Genomic DNA, 19,993 nt, shown 5'->3' on the forward strand with positions numbered 1-19,993 from the left:
AGTAATTGAAATTTACGTAAGAAGTTAGTATTAATTTTTAAATGGAGTAATTTCTCATTAACTTGTGCATCTTTTGTGTGTATGGTTAAAAAAACCTATAATTTACCATCAACCATTTTTTTTTAAGACTTTTATTATTTTAGAGAATGAGAGAGCGAGAGCACATGGTGGGGGAGGGTCAGAGGGAGAAGCAGGCTCCCTGCTGAGCAGGGAGACCGATGGGGGGCAGGGGGGAGATGCGGGGGACTCGATCTTGGGACTCCAGGATCATGACCTGAGCAGTCGCTCAACCAACTGAGCCACCCAGGCGCCCCTACCATCAACTATATTTTTAAGTGTACAGTTCAGTAGTGTTAAGTATATTCCAATTGTGAAATTTATGCATTTAAAAAATTTATCATGTATTGCTAAAAGATTTTTAATTATCAGATGTTAAGATGTGAAACTAAAGTTTATGTTCCAAGTCATCCTAGTATCCCTATGGATGTGTAAAATGTGAGCCATAAGCAGTTTTGTTGTAGTGAAGTTGCAAAATCCAGGCTCCAGCATACTTACAGAAGTACTTTACCACATAAGCCTGGTAAAAAAGTAAGGCTTTTTTTTTTTTTTTAACTTTTGGAATGATTTTAAAATATATGGCAGATTTTTCACTAAAATGAACTTCCTCTTTTACCCTAATTCACCACCATGTTTTCCTTTATTTCTTGTGCTAAAACAGAACTTGGTATTCCTGTTTCTAAACTTCCATAGCTAGTACTTCCTGTCATACAACTGAAGCAAAATCTCCTGCTTCCACTTCCTCCATGTAATAACTTTGTGTTTATCTTGCTGAGTGCATTGTATGAAATGCATTCTAGTATAATTTAATTATTTTTAAAAATACATCTAACATAACCATAAAAAAATTTAAAAAAAAATCTGATACTTTATTACTGCATAGCTGATGTGACACTTTAAAAATAGTGTTTATGGTATGATCATTTACATTTTTAAGAATAATCCTTTTTAAGAGTGGTTAATAAGTTATGGAATTAACAGAGTATGTAGCTGCATTGGTTTGTGTTATATAAACCAGTTTTTTTGTGGGTTAATGATGTTTATAGTCATAAGTGCAGGTATCCTAAAAAAGTGTAACTGAGTTTCTAATGGTCGTGAAATGCCATTGGGGTTTTTCTTAATATGTAATGTGTTAACTTAAAAACTCAGGACACCATATAGTAGGACAATAGGTCTTATTTAAGTAGCATATGATTTTTGAGTGTAATGACAATCTTGTGTTAAGGTAAAATGGCCAGCAAGATGAATAGGTAAGTCATTTTGTAATTTTAGTTATTACTACTTTCTAAACTGTTGCCTCTCTTCCTAGCCCCTGTTGCCAGCCTTTGGCTGTTGAAATGTCATGTGGAGTTTGGGCCCTTAAACTATCTTATAGTTACTTTCTAAATCTAATCTTGAGAAAAATGTTCAATTTTTATAGAATCTGATTGAAATTACTCTAATTCAGAGAGTAATTTTATCTAGATAGTGGCACTTTAGAATGCAAGTTTCCCAATCTCCACTTATCTTTTGGTTTGGGGGTAGTGTTTAAGACTATTAGGATCACTTGATTAGTATCTCTGGGCTTTTGAAAATAATTGGTACAGTGTTAATGTTTTTAAAAATTGTTCTAATGGGTAGGTGCAGCAGAGGGAGTACCATAAATGATAAAAGGTTTAGGAAAGCTCAGGGTCTAGAATTATTTTTGCATATTAAAGAGAAGTTTAAAGGAGACATTCAGTCACTGTTTATGAAGTTTGTACTATAATGTAACCTTAGTTTTCTGGGGATTTTTAGTTAGTTAAGATCTATTGTAACTAGAGACAGTTGTTTCAAACAGGTGTGAAGTTAAGGATCTTTCTTGAGCTCTGAATTCAATGAATAGATTTATCATTTATAAGCAGAGTAAGGTACACAATCTAAACTCCACTTCCCTCTGTAAAATAAGTATGCTAACAATAGCACCTACCTCATAGGACTAAATGAGATAATGTACATAAATCTCTTTAGCATTGACTGGTACATACTAAGCTTTCAAAAGTTACCTCTTTCCAAAAGCACATATGTTCTAATTTAAAAGACAGTGATCAACTAACTACATTTTCTGTATTACTGTGAAGTTGAGTTACTGAGATTGTTAGATTTTTTGGCATGGAAGTATACTTTCATTGAGGCAGATATAGTATAAAAGAAGCCATCTTGTTTAGTATTTAACCAAGGAACTTGTTTGTTTTCAGTTTTTATTACTTTGTGTGATTCCAGGTAGAAAGTTGTGATGCCATTTGGAAGGTGGTAAATTTCATATTAAGCCCCAAAATACTTAATGCTGCATATTTTAAGGTAGCACATTTCCTGTGATGATTATATTAGTATTTTTTCCAGTTTTTTTTTTTTTTTAGGATTTTATTTATTCATTTGACAGTGAAACACAGCGAGAGAGGGAACACAAGCAGGGGGAGTGGGAGAGGGAGAAGCAGGCTTCCCACGGAGCAGGGAGCCCGATGTAGGGCTCAGTCCCACTGGGATCATGATCTGAGCCGAAGGCAAACGCTTAATGACTGAGCCACCTAGGCACCCCTATTTTTCCAGTTTTATTGAGATATGACTGATATATAATGTATTTAAGGTGTAGAGCATAATGATTTTTTATGTGCATATATTGTGAAATGATTACCTAATAAGATTAGCCAACATTCAACTCACATAGTACAGAAGTAGCCTTTTAAAATTGAGGCTTATTGGGGCGCCTGGGTGGCTCAGATGGTTAAGCGTCTGCCTTCGGCTCAGGTCATGATCCCAGGGTCCTGGAATCGAGTCCTGCATCGGGCTCCCTGCTCCTTGGGAGCCTGCTTCTCCCTCTCCTTCCCTCTCTCTCTCTCTCTCTCCCTCTCCCTCTGTCTCTCATGAATAAATAAATAAAATCTTTAAAAAAAATAAAATTGAGGCTTATTAAAACATAAAGCTGAATACTGAAGTTTGATAAACATTTTTTTAAAGATTCTGTTTATTTGAGAGAGGGAGCATGAGCAGGGGAAGGGACAGAGGGAGAACGGAGAGGGAAAAGCAGATTCCTCACTGAGCAGAGAGCCCTATGTGGGACTCAATCCCAGGACCCTGAGATCATGACCTGAGCCGAAGATAGACGCTTAACCACTGAGCCACCCAGACGTCCCGATAAACTTTTTTTTTAAAGATTGTATTTATTTATTTTAGAGAGAGTGCGTGCGTGTTGGCGGGGGGTGGGGGGTGGAAGCAGAGGGAGAAGAGAATCTCAGGTAGACTCCACACTGAGCCCAGAGCCTGATGCAGGGCTTGATCCCAGGACCCTGAAATCAGGACCTGAGCTGAAATCAAGAGTGGATGCTTAACTGACTGTGCCACCCAGGCGCCCCAAGTTTGATAAACATTTTGACAGGAAATATCATCAGTAAAAGTAGCATCTTAACCGTTTTCCATTCCAAACCTGTATTGGTGATTTTACTCTGGGTGAGTCCTCTCATTTTAAATTGGAAGTTATTAATATCCAGATTGGAAACTGAGAAATAAATTAATTCTTAGACTTGCTTTCAGGATTTATAAGAACATATTATTAAAGGGCCCAAATATTTTTTTTCAAAATAATATTTTAAAGAATCAAGGTATTTTTGTGCCAAAGGACATCTTACAGAATCTATGTAGCTTTATCAGCTGGCCACGCGATGTTGTCTGTACACATCTTTGCTGGTAGCTACAGCTGACCTTCGGGATCTCCCTGAAGGATGGGCATGTTACTACCTTTGAAGGTTCTGTTCTTACCTCATCCATGCCTTAAGATTGGGGAGGGAGGCAGTGACAGTTAAAAAGTAGTCCTGCTGTATTGGGTTATTAGGGACTGTTCTATATTGTTCTACACAGACGGTTGTCTCTCACCCAAAGTAAATTATCTGACTAGTGTCAGAGCCAGGGTTAGATTTGAAGTAGTCTGGTCCTGGTTCAGAATTTTTTCACAGCTGCAGTTCATTTAATTTAAAACAGGACATTAAAACCTTTGTTGTCTACAGCCTAGTTTGGTGGCACCTCAGGTGTCTGAACATTTGAAGGAAATCCCAAGTTGGTACTCTTGAGACCTGAGTTGACTCTTCAGTAATGCACAGTGGGTAAGATGCACCCAGGAGAGATGAACAGCTGCAAAGAGCTTGCTATTAAATTCTGTGCTCTGATGAGATGACGTGAAGAGAACATGTTGTTGAGTGGCTGGCTAGTGATGTTATAAAAGGCAAGCTTTTTTTTCTTCGCGTGTTGAAGCTAAAGAGGGGATTTTTCACTTCAGTACTTCTATTCAAGGCACTGTGCTTTATATATAAAAAATATGGAACACTTCATGAATTTGCATGTCATCCTTGTGCAGGGGCCATGCTAATCTCTGTATCATTCCAATTTTAGTATATGTGCTGCTGAAGCAAGCATTGCTATATATATAAGATGATCTTTGAGGTAACTGAAGAGAATAGATAATATTCCTGTTTTGCTGGTGTAAAAGCTGGGGTCCCTGTTGATCTAATCTCATCTCTTCTCCCTCCCTCATTCTTACTTTATGTTCCAGTTCTCTTGAACTACTTGTATCTCCTGAATAAGCTGAATTTTCTTTTATCCAGGCCTCTTGTGTCTACATACTTCCTCCGCCATTAAAAACAGTCTTCTTGGGGTGCCTGGCTAGCTTGGTTGGTGGAGAGTATGACTCTTGATCTTGGGGTTGTGAGTTTGAGCCCCACGTTGGGTGTAGAGATTACTTAAAAACAAAGTCTTTCATTTTTTTTAAATTTTATTGTTATGTTAATCACCATATATTACTCATTTGTTTTGGTGTAGTGTTCCATGATTCATTGTTTGTTCATAACACCCAGTGCTCCATGCAGAATGTGCCCTCCTTAATACCCATCACCAGGCCAACCCATCCCCCCACCCTCCTCCCCTCTAGAAACCTCAGTTTGTTTTTCAGAGTCCATCATCTCTCCTGGTTCGTCTCCCCCTCTGACTTACTCCCCTTCATTCTTCCTCTCCTGCTATCTTCTTCTTTTTCTTTTTTCTTAAAATACTTTCATTTTTTTTAAGATTTTATTTATTTATTTGAGAGAGAGAATGAGATAGAGAGAGAGCATGAGATGGGGGAGGGTCCGAGGGAGAAGCAGACTCCCCGCCGAGCAGGGAGTCCGATGCGGGCCTCAATCCCGGGACTCCAGGATCATGACCTGAGCCGAAGGCAGTCGCTTAACCAACTGAGCCACTCAGGTGCCCTCATTTGTTTATTTTTTTTTAAGATTTTTATTTATTTGTCAGAGAGAGAGCAAGAGAGCACAAGCAGGAGGAGTGGCAGGCAGAGGGAGAAGCAGGCTCCCCACTGAGCGAGGAGCCCGATGCGGAGCTCGATCCCAGGGCCCTGGGATCATTACCTGAGCCGAAGGCAGATGCTTAACAGACTGAGCCACCCAAACGTCCCCCCAAAATAAAATCTTTAAAAAAAATAAAACGGTCTTCCTTTAGTGGCCTCATCTGGCTACTGTTACTTGTCCTGCAGGACTTAGCCTTACTACCATCTTTTTTTTTTTTTTAAGATTTTATTTATTTATTTGAGAGAGAGAACGAGTGTGGGGAGGGGCAGAGGGAGAAGCAGACTCCCAGCCGAGCAGGGAGACCTACCCAGGGCTTAATCCCAGGATCCTGAGATCATGACCTGCGCTACAGTCAGACGCATAACTGGCTGAGCCACCCAGGCGCCCCCTTACTATCATCTTTTTAGAGATTTTGCTGATCTTGGAATTTAGACTGGATTTCCTTCCTGTGTACCCTTGTAGCCCTAAGGATTAAATTTATTTGCTTGTTTGTGGCTTCCTTTAGTTTCTGTATCTTCCACTATAAGCTCCCAGAGGACAGTTTCCAATCAGTATCATAATCACTCTTATTCAACACCTGGCACTGCACTTGGTATGGAGTGGACATTATGCATGAATGAAGTTTAGGAAGGTTAAGTAACTTGCCCAAAGTCGTGGGTATTAAATGGCAAAACTGGGATTTGAATCTACATTTTCTGACCTTCAGAGCCTGTCCTGAACATTCTCCTGGAGAGCTTTTGAAACCATTTTGATTCTTACTTCATTGGGTAGGGGTGGGATTTGGGAAATGGTAGTTTATTTATTTATTTTTAAGATTTTATTTTATTTTGAGAGAGCGATTGAGGGAGAGAGCACAAGCAGGGGAAGGGGCAGAGGGAGAAGCTGACTCCCTGCTAAGCAGGGAGCCTGATGCGGGGCTCAGTCCCAGGACCCTGGGATCATGACCCGAGCCGAAGGCAGACGCTTAACCGACTGAGCCACCCGGGTGTCCCAGGAGAGAGAGAATCTTAAGCAGGCTCCATACCCAGGGCAGAGCCCAATGTGGGGCTCATCTCATAACCCTGAGATCATGACCTGGCTGAAATCAAGAGTTGGATTCTTAACTGACTGAGCCACCCAGGTGCCCCAAGAAAGAAATTCTTGTATTTTGTTAATATTGCCACTCTGTACCTTTAAAGTGGAAAAGTCTAAAATGTTTAACTTTTAGCAGTCTTGGTGATTCTTTGTAATAGAAATTTTCGCTGTCTTCACCTTCATAATCATGCTTACCAAAAAAGAAAAAAAAAACAAAAAACATTGAACTGTTGTTTTTAGGTACTTTGATGTTTTACCATATTGTGCTGCTTTCATGTAAGCAGAGCCAGCAATTTTTTTTTTTTTAAGATTTTATTTATTTATTTGACAGAGAGAAACAGCGGGAGAGGAAACACAAGCAGGGGGAGTGGGAGAGGGAGAAGCAGGCTTCCCGCTGAGCGAAGAGCCCGATGGGGGCTCCATCCCAAGACCTGGGATCATGACCTGAGCCGAAGGCAGACGCTTAACGACTGAGCCACCCAGGCGCCCCAGAGCCAGCAATTTTTTGAACATCAGATAAGAAAGATGGTGTCCAAGAAAAGCAATACTATAATCTTGGTACTGCTTTTTACGGATTTCTTAGTTAAATGACTTAATGCTTTCAACCAGAATTTTACTTCCTTAAATATTTAGAACTTAGGAATTTTGACATGGTGGTAAAATGTGACATTTGATGTAACTTTCAGGAAAAGTGCTATCAGTTAGGATACAGTTTGGGCTGTTCTCACAGAGACTTCAACAATAGAGAGTTTATTTTTTCACATGAGGTCTCAGAGGCAGGCCTGGGCTGGTATCATGGCTTGATTCTCAGCTCCCAGCATCACATCCATCTTCTAGCCGAGGGGAAAACATATTCCTGCCCCATTGCCCCTTTCCTCAAAGGAAGCTGGGAAATCTAGTCACATCTTCTACCATGTGAAGAAAGGAAGGACAGGCACGGTTCTTTGCTTTACCATAATAGCAAAGAAGTAATTGGGTTCAGCCCTTCTAGGGTGTGTGGCTTTAGCAACATTCTGATCATCTCTCTTAATTCTTTACTTTTTGCTGATGCCTGATATTTCAAAGTTTAGAGACAGGTCACTTGATTTGTAAGAAATGAAATTGAGTTCTCATTAGTTCTGACAATCTTTTTTTTTTCTTAAAGATTTTTTATTTGAGGGAGTGAGCATGGGGGGGGAAGGAGCAGTGCGAGAGGGGGAGGGATAAGCCGACTCCCCACTGAGCAGGGAGCCTTACACGGGGCTCAATCCCAGGACCCTGACCTGAGCCAAAGGCAGATACTTAACCAACTGAGCCACCCAGATGCCCCAGTTTTGACAATTTTAAATGTGAATGAGTTTTGATTTCTTTGATTTCTTCCTGAAAATTAATTTTGATGAGTTGAGAAAGGAGACGATCATGAAGACATGGCATATCTGATAGGGTGTGGGGTTGGATTAGAGGTGTTGAAAATACACGATTAATCTTTTATTTTTTTCTTCTTCAATGGCTGTTTAAAACTATGGAGGCAGGGCACCTGGGTGGCTCAGATGGTTAAGCGTCTGCCTTCGGCTCAGGTCATGATCCCGGAGTCCTGGGATCGAGTCCCGCATTGGGCTCTCTGCTCCTTGGGAGCCTGCTTCTCCCTCTGCTTTTCTCTCTCTATCTCTCTCTCTCTCTCTCTCTCTCTCTCTCTCTCCTTCTCCCTCTCTCTCTCCCTCTGTCTCTCATGAATAAATAAATAAAATCTTAAAAATATATATATATATATAAATAAATAAAATCTTAAAAAAAACAAACTATGGAGGCAGTTTTACTTAGGACCAGCGTTTTAGTTGATGGTATCAAATGAAGGAGTATATAATTTGAGCCACCAAAATAAGTGAGATCAGTGTCTCTTACCAGAGAATCACAGAAGACTTAAAATAATTTTTATAAAATTACTTTGTGTCTATCGGAATGGGCACTTCCTAATTCTTTGCTCTCTAGACTTTGATTTTATCACTGATATAGCATCTCTGTTTTCTTGGCTTTCCTTAAATTATTTCCACACCTGCTACCCATAGATTGTTTGCTTTCTGTTTTTTCCGACTCTTGCCTTGTAGGATGAGTTTCTCTGTTCCATAGTAAATTTGGGAATTCTAATCCATACAGAGGAAGAAAGGAGTCTCAAAGCTCCCCTCCTTATGTCCAGTTCTTTGCATCTTACTCCTCTCTTGCCTTGACATTATTCATTATCTTGAAGTAGAAACAGAAGTAGATAAAAGTCTTGTTGGCTAGGCATATATTATGTATTGTCAGGCCTTTATTTAAATTTACACCCAGGGGTGCCTGGGTAGCTTAGTTTGTTGAGCATCCGACCCTTGCTTTCAGCTCAGATCGTGATCTCAGGGTTGTGGGATCAAGCCCTGTGTCCGGCTCTGTGCTCAGTGCAGAGTCTGCTGGAGATTTTCTTCCTCTCTCCCTTAAGCTCTCCCTTGTGTGAGTGTACTCTCTCAAATAAATAAATAAAATCTTAAATGGATAAATGTACACCCAGAGATCCCCCCATATTGTGTAACTGAGAACTTTTTTTAAAGATTCATTTATTAGAGAGAGAGCATGAGCGGGTGAAGGGGCAAAGGGAGAGAGAAAGGAAGAGAGAGACTCGAAGCCGACTCCCTACTGAGTGCGGAACCAGACACAGGGCTTGATCTCACCGCCCTGAGATCATGACCTGAGCTGAAATCAAGAGTCAGAAGCCCAACCTACTACTGACCACCCAGGCACCCCAATGAAAACATTACTAAGACACTGATAGATCTAGAGCAGGAGTGAGCAAGCTGTGGACTTTCCTGTTTTTGTAGTTTTATTGAAAGGCTTCCAAAACTTAAGGCAATAAATTTGTGTTTTAAGCTACTAAGTTTGTGATAATGTGTTATAGCAACAATAGGAAATTAATAAGAATGACCATACCCCTGTACTAAAAATCATTTCCCGGGCACTTGAGTGGCTCAGATCCCAGGGTCCTGGGATTGAGCTCCATGTTGGGCTCCCTGCTCAGCGGGGAGTCTTCTTCTCCCTCCCCCTGCTCTTGTGCTCTTGTGCTCTTGCTTGCTCTTTCCCTCTCAAATAAATAAATAAAATCTTTTTTTAAAAACTGAGTATAAGAGAAAGAATCACATAATCTTTGATATAGTCGTTTATCCTTGCTCTTGTACTCTAGTGCTCTTGTATGAGAGGGCGCCAACTTCTGAGACTAGGCAGATGTAAAATTATGAGTACTGTGTGATGAACACTGTAGATTATTGGCTCTTGGTTAAAATTTAACTTAGAAAAGGTGTTATTCTTTATTATTAGGCCTCTGACCCTCCATAATTCCAGGCAAGGTCTTGGAAGCAATAGTATCTTCCATTCATTGCACACATTAGGAGAAAAGTACTTTGAATTCTGCATCTTGTGATTCTAGGTCTCAAAGTCTAAAATATATTTAAGTATTTCAGGCAGTAAATGCATAACTATACAATTTCTTTTGATGTTACAATTTTTTTTCCTTGGTTTCTATTTTGGAAAGAAACCTGCAGTTAGCTTCAGGCGTTTATTTATAGTGAGCAGGAATGGTCTGTTCTTTTAAAATATCCTGATCCATTTGTGACAGGATAGATTTTTAAAATCCAACCTAAAAGGCTGTGAGGTATATAAACTATATGTATCAAATACGTAAGGCACCCAGAACTTCTATATGAAGAAAGTTCAAGAATGTTAAAGCTAAGGAAGCATTGTAGAAGAAGGATTCTAATTATAAAATCTGGTGGAACTTTCATAAATTAAGAAAGGATTTATAGGTTGGAGTAGGCTATTAGTTATGAATACTGTTCAGTGGATTATTTATTTATTTATTTATTTTTTTTTTTAAAGATTTTATTTATTTGACAGAGAGAGACACAGTGAGAGAGGGAACACAAGCAGGGGGAGTGGGAGAGGGAGAAGCAGGCTTCCCGCCGAGCAGGGAGCCCGATGCGGGGCTCGATCCCAGGACCCTGAGATCATGACCTGAGCCGAAGGCAGACGCTTAACGACTGAGCCACCCAGGCGCCCCTCAGTGGATTATTTAGAAGGAATATGTTCTTTGATTTGCTTTTCTCTAGAACTTTTGATATGCCTTTGTCTAAAACTGTTCTAATATAGTAGCCATTAGTCATATGAGTCTATTTAAATTGAAGTGTTAGATTCAAACTATCAGACATCTATTTGTCTAGTTTCCTTAGAATTAGAGTTGACTTGTTTGACTTGTCTTTAATTCATTATAAGTGATAATTGGGCTTGAATTACAGGATGTGTCATATATAAAGGGACCATTGTATATAGGGCTTTTTCTGTTGAGTTTCTGTAACCTTTTTGCCCCATCTCACTGTGTTTCCAGTCACTAGTCACTCATAGTCTGTTCACTGTACCTCTGGGCCAAACTCCCATGCACTGACACACACCCTGTTCTCTGCTGATTAGAGAAAATTTCTTAATCCAAAGGTTAGAGACGTATTTCCTTTATAGGATAATTTTATTATATTGGGAAATTGAGCACAAGTTTGTAAACTATAGTTAAACTATAGCTTAACCAAAGAGAACTGGGATGAAAGTAAATGGTGCCTTTCAGAGTGTGTAGAATCTTACTTCTCTTCAGTCCTATACAGGTAGATGTAAAATACGTGTGGTTCTGACAGATGTCAGTTAATAGCTGCTTTCAGATCTGTTTAGAGTACTGGGCCTTCCCACGGTGTTTAGCTCAGGCCGCTGAAGTAATTTCCTGTTCTCCAGTGAAGTTGGGTCTTTTTATAGGTCTTGCTGTGGCCAGTAGAAGAGGAAATGCTTCCCAAAATCCTTTTCTGCCCCACTTCCTCAAGGATTCTTTTTAAAGGCCTCAGAAAAATCTGTTAGATTAAAATGTTGAAGTCTTACGTCTAAATTCTCATGTAGGCAAACTAAAAGCAACTCAGCGGTGGATATTAAATTTAGATTGTAAAGCACTTTGATAAATCGATTTTGTCCCTCAGTTTACACGTTAATATATTCTTTTCGTAAACACCTGAAGTTGGTGAGGAGTCATGGTTGGCTTCAAAGGGTTGAATAAGCTGCAAAACAAAAACAGCTTCAGTTACAGATTCATTGAAATGTCCTAGAGAACTTCCATTTTTTATAACTTCCTAACTTAAGTTCTTGGTTGTTGAACAAGTCACCTTGTTATAAAGGTGGTTTAAATTGTTGCAACACTTTCTTTGGCAATTTTTGATGGCTTGTGTTTCTGATTAGTGTTTGTCCTAGTTTCACCTGACTTTATTGAAAGAGTACAGTTTCTTATCAGTATCCTGTGGTTTCAGAGACATCTCGGCAGTTTTTTGCTATCAGTATTGCCAGAAATTCTATATCCTGTGTCAGAATGTGCAGAGAAATTTTGTTCTTTTACTTTATAGTTGCTGTTATTTATTACTATTAATTTGTACACTTTCCCTGATACCGTATTTTGTTTCTCTCCTCTCATCAATCCCTGTGTAGGGCTCCTTACCCCTACCCAATGACAGACCTCATTTTCTTGTTGGGTTTTGACTGCTATGTTTATCATATTCAAGTTTCATTCTCAGGGAAGCTAAACTTCTCTCTAAATTGGGCGCCTGGGTGGCTCAGTTGGTTAAGCGACTGCCTTCGGCTCAGGTCATGATCCCGGAGTCCCAGGATCGAGTCCCACATCAGGCTCCCTGCTCAGTAAGGGAGCCTGCTTCTCCCTCTGACCCTACCCCCTCTCATGTATCTCTCTCTCTCTCATTCTCTCTCTCTCAAATAAATAAATAAATCTTTAAAAATAAATAAATAAATTGGTCGAAGCATCTGGGGCAGTCTTTCCCTACCCAGGGACGGTAGAAAAGAACTGGCAACAGATTTGAGTATTGTATGTGTGAGGGAGCGCTGGGCGGAGGTTGTAGCAGAGGGGCAAAACTATTGACCGCTTACATAGTGTGGATCTCCATTCTTTTAGAACCTCCATTAAGTTTTTGTTCTTTGGGAGATAGTTTAACACAGTCTAAGAACACATAGATTATGAACTTGAATTCATATCCCAGTTTGCCCAGCTTATTAATTGAGTGCCCTTGGACAATTAACCCCTCTGAACCTTTTGTCTATCCTAAAGATGACAGTGTTACTGTTTTCCTTAGAATTAAATGAGAATTAAATGATGTTAGGTGTTATGGACTTTAAATACTGTCTCATTTGGGATGCCTGGGTGGCTCAGTCAATTAAGTGTCTGATTCTTGATCCCAGCTCAGATCTCAGGGTTGTGAGTTCAAGCCCTTCATTGGGCTCCATACTGGGCCTGGAGCCTACTTAAAAAAAAAATTCTATCTCATTTATATAATATTAGCTGTTGCTGTTATTTAATTACTGAGTTGCCTCTAGCTTTCTAATGCACTATCAGAAAGAGAAGGAGGTGCCTGACTGGCTCAGTCGATAGAGCACGTGACTCTTGATCTCAGGATTGTGAGTTTGAGCCCCACGTTGGGGATACAGGTTACTTTAAAAAAAGAGAAAAGAAAGTACTGATTTCAGTAAATGATTGGTTTTCTGACATACATTACCAGACTTGCATTTTTTTCTCCCAAACTGTCTGATACATCATTGAAACGTTCTTAAGGAAAAGTCAAAACTCTATAGAATCTCTTATATTGTTTAAACATGACAATGGATGGTAGTGATAGTTGCACAACAGTGTAAATGTACTTAATACTTCAGAATTCTGTACACTTAAAAGTGTATACTCTGGGGCGCCTGGGTGGCTCAGTTGGTTAAGCGACTGCCTTCGGCTCAGGTCATGATCCTGGAGTCCCGGGATCGAGTTCCGCATTGGGCTCCCTGCTGGGCAGGGAGTCTGCTTCTCCCTCTGACCCTCTTCCCTCTCGTACTCTCTATCTATCATTCTCTCTCTCTCAAATAAATAAATAAAATCTTTCAAAAAAAAGTGTATACTCTGTAACATAAAATGGTAAATATTCTGTTATGTGCATTGTATAAAAAAACATGGAAACACAAATAATGGAGGAGGAGCAGTTAGGTTAATATAATCTTTTCTTTCAAGTTACCAAAGCAGGGGAGGAAAGCAGTTCTTCATGACCTTTTAACAAGAATCTCAGTCCTTACCCATTTATCTTGTCCTAAGTGTGTTTTAGAGGTGCCAGGGTGGCTCAGTTGGTTAAGCAACTGACTCTTGGTTTCATCTCAGGTCATGATCTCCAGGTTGTGGGATTGAGCCCTATGCTTAGCAAAAGTCCGTTTCGGATTCTCTCTCCTGCTCCCTTTTTCCCCCTTTGCCCCTCCCCCTACTCGTACATGCCCTCTCTCACTCTCCAAAAATAAAATCTTTTTAAAAAAATTTTTTAAGTCTTTTATCTGTTATTAATATAGCCACTCCAGCATTTTTGTGGTTACTTGTAGGCTATATCATTTTCCATCCTTCCACTTTTAACCTGTTTTTTTTTTTAGATTTTTTTTTTTTTTTTTTTTTTGACAGAGCACAAGCAGAGGGAGAGAGAGGGAGAAGCAGGCTGATGTGGGACTTGATCCCAGGACCCTGGGATCATGACCCGGGCCGAAGGCAGCCGCTTAACCGACTGAGCCACCCAGGCATCCCTAACCTGTTTTTGTTTTTGAATGTTAAATATGTGTCTTGTGGACAGGATGTAAGAATGGTATCTTTTTTTTAAATCCAGGCTCACAAGCTCTGTCTTTTGATTGAAGTGTTTTGTTTTATATTTAATGAAATTATTGGTGTGATGGGTTTATTTCTGCCATTTGATACTTTTTTCTTCTTTTAAATTTTTATTTTAATTCCAGTTAGTTAATGTACAGTGTTATATTAGTTTCAGGTATACAGTATTGTGATTCAGCAATTCCATACATCATCCAGTGCTCATCACAAGTGCACTTCTTTTTAATTTTACTTCATTTATTTATTTTAAAGATTCACTTATTTGTTTTACTTTTTTATTTTAGAGCGAGAGTGCGCGCAAGCGGAATGGGCATAGGGAGAGGGAGGGAGACTCTCAAGCAGACTCCGTGCTGAGTGCAGAGCCCAACACAGGGCTTGATCTCACAACCATGAGATCACGAACTGAGCCAAAACCAGGAGTCAGATTTTTAACTGTGTTACCCAGGTGCCCCTTTTTATTTTTTTGCTTTTTTGAGAGAGAGAAAGCATGCACTGGGCAGGAGGGGCAGAGGGAGAGGGAGAGAGAATCTCAGACAGGCTCCATGCCAAGGGCAGGGCTCAGTCTCACAACCCTGAGATCATCACCTGAGCCAAAATCAAGAGTCGGATGCTTAACCAACTGAGCCACCCAGGTGCCCCACAAGTGCATTTCTTTTTTTTTTTTAAGATTTTATTTATTTAGGGGGTGGGAGCGGAGCCCAGGCCGGGTGCGGGCGCTGCCGCCAGCGACCATGGGGAACGTCTTGGCCCCTAGCTCGCCGCCTGCCGGGCCGCCGCCGCCGGTCGGGGGCGGTCTGGGCGCTGGGGCTGGCGCGGGTCGAGGTTCGGAACGGACCCCCGGTGCTGCGGGTGGCAGCGCCGCAGGGACCGCGGGTGATGGGGCCTGCGGCTGCCTGCCCAACCCCGGCACGTTCGAGGAGTGTCACCGGAAGTGCAAGGAGCTATTTCCCATTCAGATGGAAGGTGTCAAGCTCACAGTCAACAAAGGGTTGAGTAACCATTTCCAGGTAAACCACACAGTAGCCCTCAGCACAATTGGGGAGTCCAACTACCACTTCGGGGTCACTTACGTGGGAACAAAGCAGCTGAGTCCCACAGAGGCATTCCCCGTGCTGGTGGGTGACATGGACAACAGTGGCAGCCTCAATGCTCAGGTCATTCACCAGCTGGGCCCTGGCCTCTGGTCCAAGATGGCCATCCAGACCCAGCAGTCCAAGTTTGTGAACTGGCAGGTGGACGGGGAGTACCGGGGTTCTGACTTCACAGCAGCCGTCACCCTGGGGAACCCAGACGTCCTGGTGGGTTCAGGAATCCTGGTGGCCCACTACCTCCAGAGCATCACGCCGTGTCTGGCCCTGGGTGGGGAGCTTGTCTACCACTGGCGGCCTGGGGAGGAAGGCACTGTCATGTCTCTAGCTGGGAAGTACACATTGAACAACTGGTTGGCAACAGTAACATTGGGCCAGGCAGGCATGCATGCCACCTACTATCACAAAGCCAGTGACCAGCTGCAGGTGGGCATGGAGTTCGAGGCCAGCACGAGGATGCAGGACACCAGCGTCTCCTTCGGGTACCAGCTGGACCTGCCCAAGGCCAACCTCCTCTTCAGAGGCTCCGTGGACAGCAACTGGATCGTGGGCACCACACTGGCGAAGAAGCTCCCGCCTCTGCCCCTGACGTTGGCCCTTGGGGCCTTCCTGAATCACCGAAAGAACAAGTTCCAGTGCGGCTTTGGCCTCACCATCGGCTGAGCCCCTCCTGGCCCCCGCCTTCCACCCTTCCTCCTACAGATCCCCCCTCCCCCTCCCCCTGCCACGGAGGGGAGACCTGAGCCCTCCTCCCCCTCCCTTCCCTCCCTCCTCGGGGGTCAAGGGGGCAGTGGAAAGGAGAGGACCCATCACCCTAGCAGCTGAGGGGGGGATTCTGGAACTCGCGCGCTTCAGGATTCGGAGCACTAGGGACAGGGTGCCTACTAGGCCTGGAGTCACAGGAGGGATTCCGGAATCAAGGGGCACGCCAGGTTCTGAGCACCAGGGGCAGAGGCGGCCGGACAACCTCAGGGAGGTGTTGGGGTATCCGAGTCCCCCCAAAGGGCCCTGGGCCCGGCCCTGAGGGGCAGGAAGAAGAGGAGCTTCCCCATCCCCGGTCAGTCTGCCCCCGCCCACTTTCCCACCCATCCCTCAGTATAAATCATGTTTATAAGTTATGGAAGAACCGGGACATTTTACAGAAAAAAAAAAACAAAAACAAAAAATATACGTGAACAAAAGTGAAAAAAAAAAAGATTTTATTTATTTATTTGACAGAGAGATAGCGAGAGAGGGAACACAAGCAGGGGGAGTGGGAGAGGGAGAAGCAGGCTTCCCGCTGAGCAAGGAGCCTGATGCGGGGTTCGGCCTGAGCCGAAGGCAGATGCTTAAGGACTGAGCCACCCAGGCACCCCCCCACAAGTGCACTTCTTAATACTTATTTATTATATCTCATTTTTGTTTTTCTATTCCTCCTTTATTTCTTTTTTTCATTAAATAGATTTTTTTAGCATACCATTTTAATTCCTAAGACCTTTTAAAATTCTTCTTAAGATTATTAGTGTTTGATCTAGGAATGACAATGACTCAGCCTTTCACAGTGTAATTCACTTTAATGCTAACTTAATTCTAGTAAAATAGGGGCGCCTGGGTGGCTCAGTCATTAAGCGTCTGCCTTCCGCTCAGGTCGTGGTCCCGGGGTCCTGGGATCGAGTCCCGCATGGGGCTCCCTGCTCAGCGGGGAGTCTGTTCTCCCTCTGCCCCTCCTCCTGCTTGTACTCTCTCTCTCTCTCATAAATAAAAATAAAATCTTTAAAAAAAAATTTAATTCTAGTAAAATATATAAGCTTTGCTCCAAATACATCCAGTTCCTCCCCCTTCCTTTGTTTCATATTGTCATGTGTATTATATCTTTACATCATACAGGGGTAACAATAGAGGTTTATAATTATTTTATGCAGTTGTCTTTTTAATCATCTAAGAGAGGAGAAAAACACATTTATACATTTACCTGTGTAATTATTTTTACTGCTTCTCTTATTTCTTCATGTGGATCCCAGTAACCATCTGTTGTCATTTCTTTTGAGCCTGAAGGGCTTTCTTTCTTTCCCTCCTTCCCGCCTTCCTTCCTTCCCTCCCTCCCTTTCCTTCCTTTCTTTCTCTTAGTCTTTCTTTCTTTTTTCTTAAAGATTTTTATTTATTTGAGAGAGAAAGGCAGAGATAGAGCACGAGCAGGGACGAGAGGGAGAAGCAGGCTCCCCACTGAGCAGGGAGCCCAACGCGGGGCTTGATCTCCGGACCATGGGATCAGGCTCCCCACTGAGCAGGGAGCCCAACGCGGGGCTTAACCAACTGAGCCATGCAGGCACCCCTGAAGGGCTTTCTTTAGTATTTCTTGTAAGGGAGATCTGCTTACTATAAACTCTTACAGTCTTTGTTCATCTGGGAATGGCTTATTTCATACACACACATATATATATATACATACACATATATATGTATGTATTTATTAAGTAGGGTCCATGCTCAGTCTGGAGCCCAATGTGGGGCTTGAACTAACAGCCCTGAGATCAAGACCTGAGCTGAGATCAAGACCTGAGCTGAGATCAAGAGTTGGACACTTAACTGACTGAGCCACCCAGGTGCCCCTTCTCTTTATTTTTGAAGGATAGTTTTGCTGGATATATTAGTTTTCTGTTATTGCATTGAAAATTATCATAAATGTAGCACCTTAAAGTACTGCCTCACCAGTTTCTTTAAGTCAGAAACCTGGGTTTGGCTTAGCTGGGCCCTTTGCTTGGATCTTAAGATCTACAGTCAAGATTTGATCAATGTTGTGGTCTCATGTGAGGCCTGGGATTCTTTCCAGGCTTACGTGGTTGTTGGGAGAATTCATTTTTTTTTCTTTTTTTTAAGATTTTATTTATTTATTTGACAGAGACATAGCGAGAGAGGGAACATAAGCAGGAGGAGTGGGAGAGGGAGAAGCAGGCTTCCCACAGAGCAGGGAGCCCGATGCAGGGCTCGATCCCAGGACCCTGGGACCATGACCTGAGCTGAAGGCAAACGCTTAATGACTGAGCCACCCAGGCACCCCGAATTCATTTTCTTATAGCTGTAAAATTTATAGTGGCCTGAAGTCCTCTTTTTAAGGGGCTCACCTGATTAAGTCAAGTCCACTCAAAAAAAATCTCTTTTGATGAACTCAAAGACTGATTAACTTTATCTGCAAAAGTCCTTCATCTTTGCCATATAATGTAACTCAATCATGAAAGTGACATCCATCGTATTTGTAGGCCTCTCTCCATACTCATATGGGAGGTGTGTATACCAGGGGTGGGAATTGGGGTGGGGTGCATATCAGATTTCTCTCTACCACTGAATATAGACTTTGTTGTATCTTCTTTCAGCCTTCTGAATACTCCAATGCTTCCTAGTCTCTGTTGTTTAAGGGGGGGAAGTCAGCTGTTAATTTTATTGTGTGTCTCCCTATATGTGATGTGTCATTTGTCTCTTACCATTTTCAAGATTTTCTGGTTTTCTTTGGCTTTTAATAGTTTGACCATGATGTTTGTAGGCATGGATCTCTTTATGTTTCTCTTACTTGGAATTCATGGAGCTTCTTGGATGTGTAGTATAAAGATTTTAATCAAATTTGGGAAGTCTTCAGCCATTATTTATTCTTTTTTTTCCTCTTACTGTGAGTCTCCCATTACTTGTGTGTTGGTACCTGTGGTGGAGTCTCACAGGTTTCTGAGGCTCTGTTCTGTTCTCTTTTTGTTCTTCAGAATGAACAATTTCTATTGATCTGTCGTCATTTGCTGATTCCTCTTGTCTGCCCCTCAAATCTGTTGAGCCCCTCCAGTGAATTTTTCATGCATTTATTGCACTTCTCTCACTCTTTTTTAAGATTTTATTTTTAAGTAATCTCCACACTCAACCTGGGGCTTGAACTCACAACCCTGAGATCACGAGTTCCATGCTCCACTGACTGAACCAGCCAGGCGCCCCAGTTATTACACTTTTCAACTCCAGAATTCCAACTTGGGTCTTCTTTATAATCTTTTTGTTGAGATGCTCTGTTCATTGAGTCATTGTCATCATACTTTCCTTGAATCCTTTAAGCATGGTTTCTTTTAGTTACTTGAACATATTTATTATAATAGCTGCTTTGAAATCCTTGTCAGCTAAGTTCAGCAACTGAACCTCTTCAGAGATAGTTTCTATTGAAAACAATTGTTTTTTCCCTATGTATAGAATACACTTTCCTGTTTCTTTGCATCTTTCATAATTTTTTTTTAAAGCTGAACCTTTTATTTTGTTTGAACATTTTAGACAATATATTTTTATTTATTTTTTAAATATGTATTTGAGAGCTTGAGCAAGCACGAGCGGGGGGGGGGAGGGGCAGAGGGGGAGGGAGAAGCAGACTCCCCTCTGAGCACAGAGCCCAACTCAGGGCTCAATCCCGGGACTCTGAGATCATGACCCAAGCAGAAGTCAGACACTTAACCAACTGAGCCACCCAGGCACCCCTTAGATAATATATTTTAGAGACTCATGAATTATATCATCTCCCGCCTCTCCCACACGGGAGGGGTTCTATTTCTGTATATTTTTTTAAGGACCTGCCTGCACAAAGTGTGCTGTTGCCAATATCTCATTTTTTCCCCCCAATTCTTGTTTTGTTTTTTAAGCCTGGTTTCCTAGGGGTCAGGCTTGGATCAGCATAGTTAGTGTTAGCCAGTGACTTGGTCAGAGGTTCTGCATAAGCA

At 41.8% G+C, this 19,993-nt stretch overlaps 2 protein-coding genes and 1 pseudogene across 4 annotated transcripts in view; 2 read left to right on the top strand and 1 right to left on the bottom strand.

The window, feature by feature from the left end:
- SNX3 (sorting nexin 3) overlaps positions 1-19,993 on the top strand; it is a 46,182-nt gene that overhangs the window by 1,409 nt on the left and 24,780 nt on the right. The gene's annotated exons all lie outside the window — the stretch shown is intronic.
- Positions 4,379-4,478, bottom strand: LOC113928110 (annotated as a pseudogene).
- LOC113927554 (mitochondrial import receptor subunit TOM40 homolog) lies at positions 14,878-16,103 on the top strand. 2 transcript variants are annotated; one of them, XM_027603466.2, is made up of 2 exons: positions 14,878-15,197; positions 15,291-16,103. In XM_027603466.2, exons 1-2 carry the CDS (start codon positions 14,922-14,924, stop codon positions 15,939-15,941), a joined length of 927 nt encoding a protein of 308 aa, XP_027459267.1. In that variant the 5' UTR covers positions 14,878-14,921; the 3' UTR covers positions 15,942-16,103. The 2 variants fall into 2 exon arrangements, with proteins under 2 accessions (XP_027459267.1, XP_027459266.1); XM_027603465.2 differs by having other exon boundaries at positions 14,878-16,103.

This window comes from Zalophus californianus, chromosome 7 (genome assembly GCF_009762305.2).
Source record: "Zalophus californianus isolate mZalCal1 chromosome 7, mZalCal1.pri.v2, whole genome shotgun sequence".
Lineage (NCBI taxonomy): Eukaryota > Metazoa > Chordata > Mammalia > Carnivora > Otariidae > Zalophus > Zalophus californianus.

Excerpts from the sequence above, each read along its gene's own strand:
- LOC113927554 (XM_027603465.2), top strand. The coding sequence starts at position 14,922 with ATGGGGAACGTCTTGGCCCCTAGCTCGCCGCCTGCCGGGCCGCCGCCG.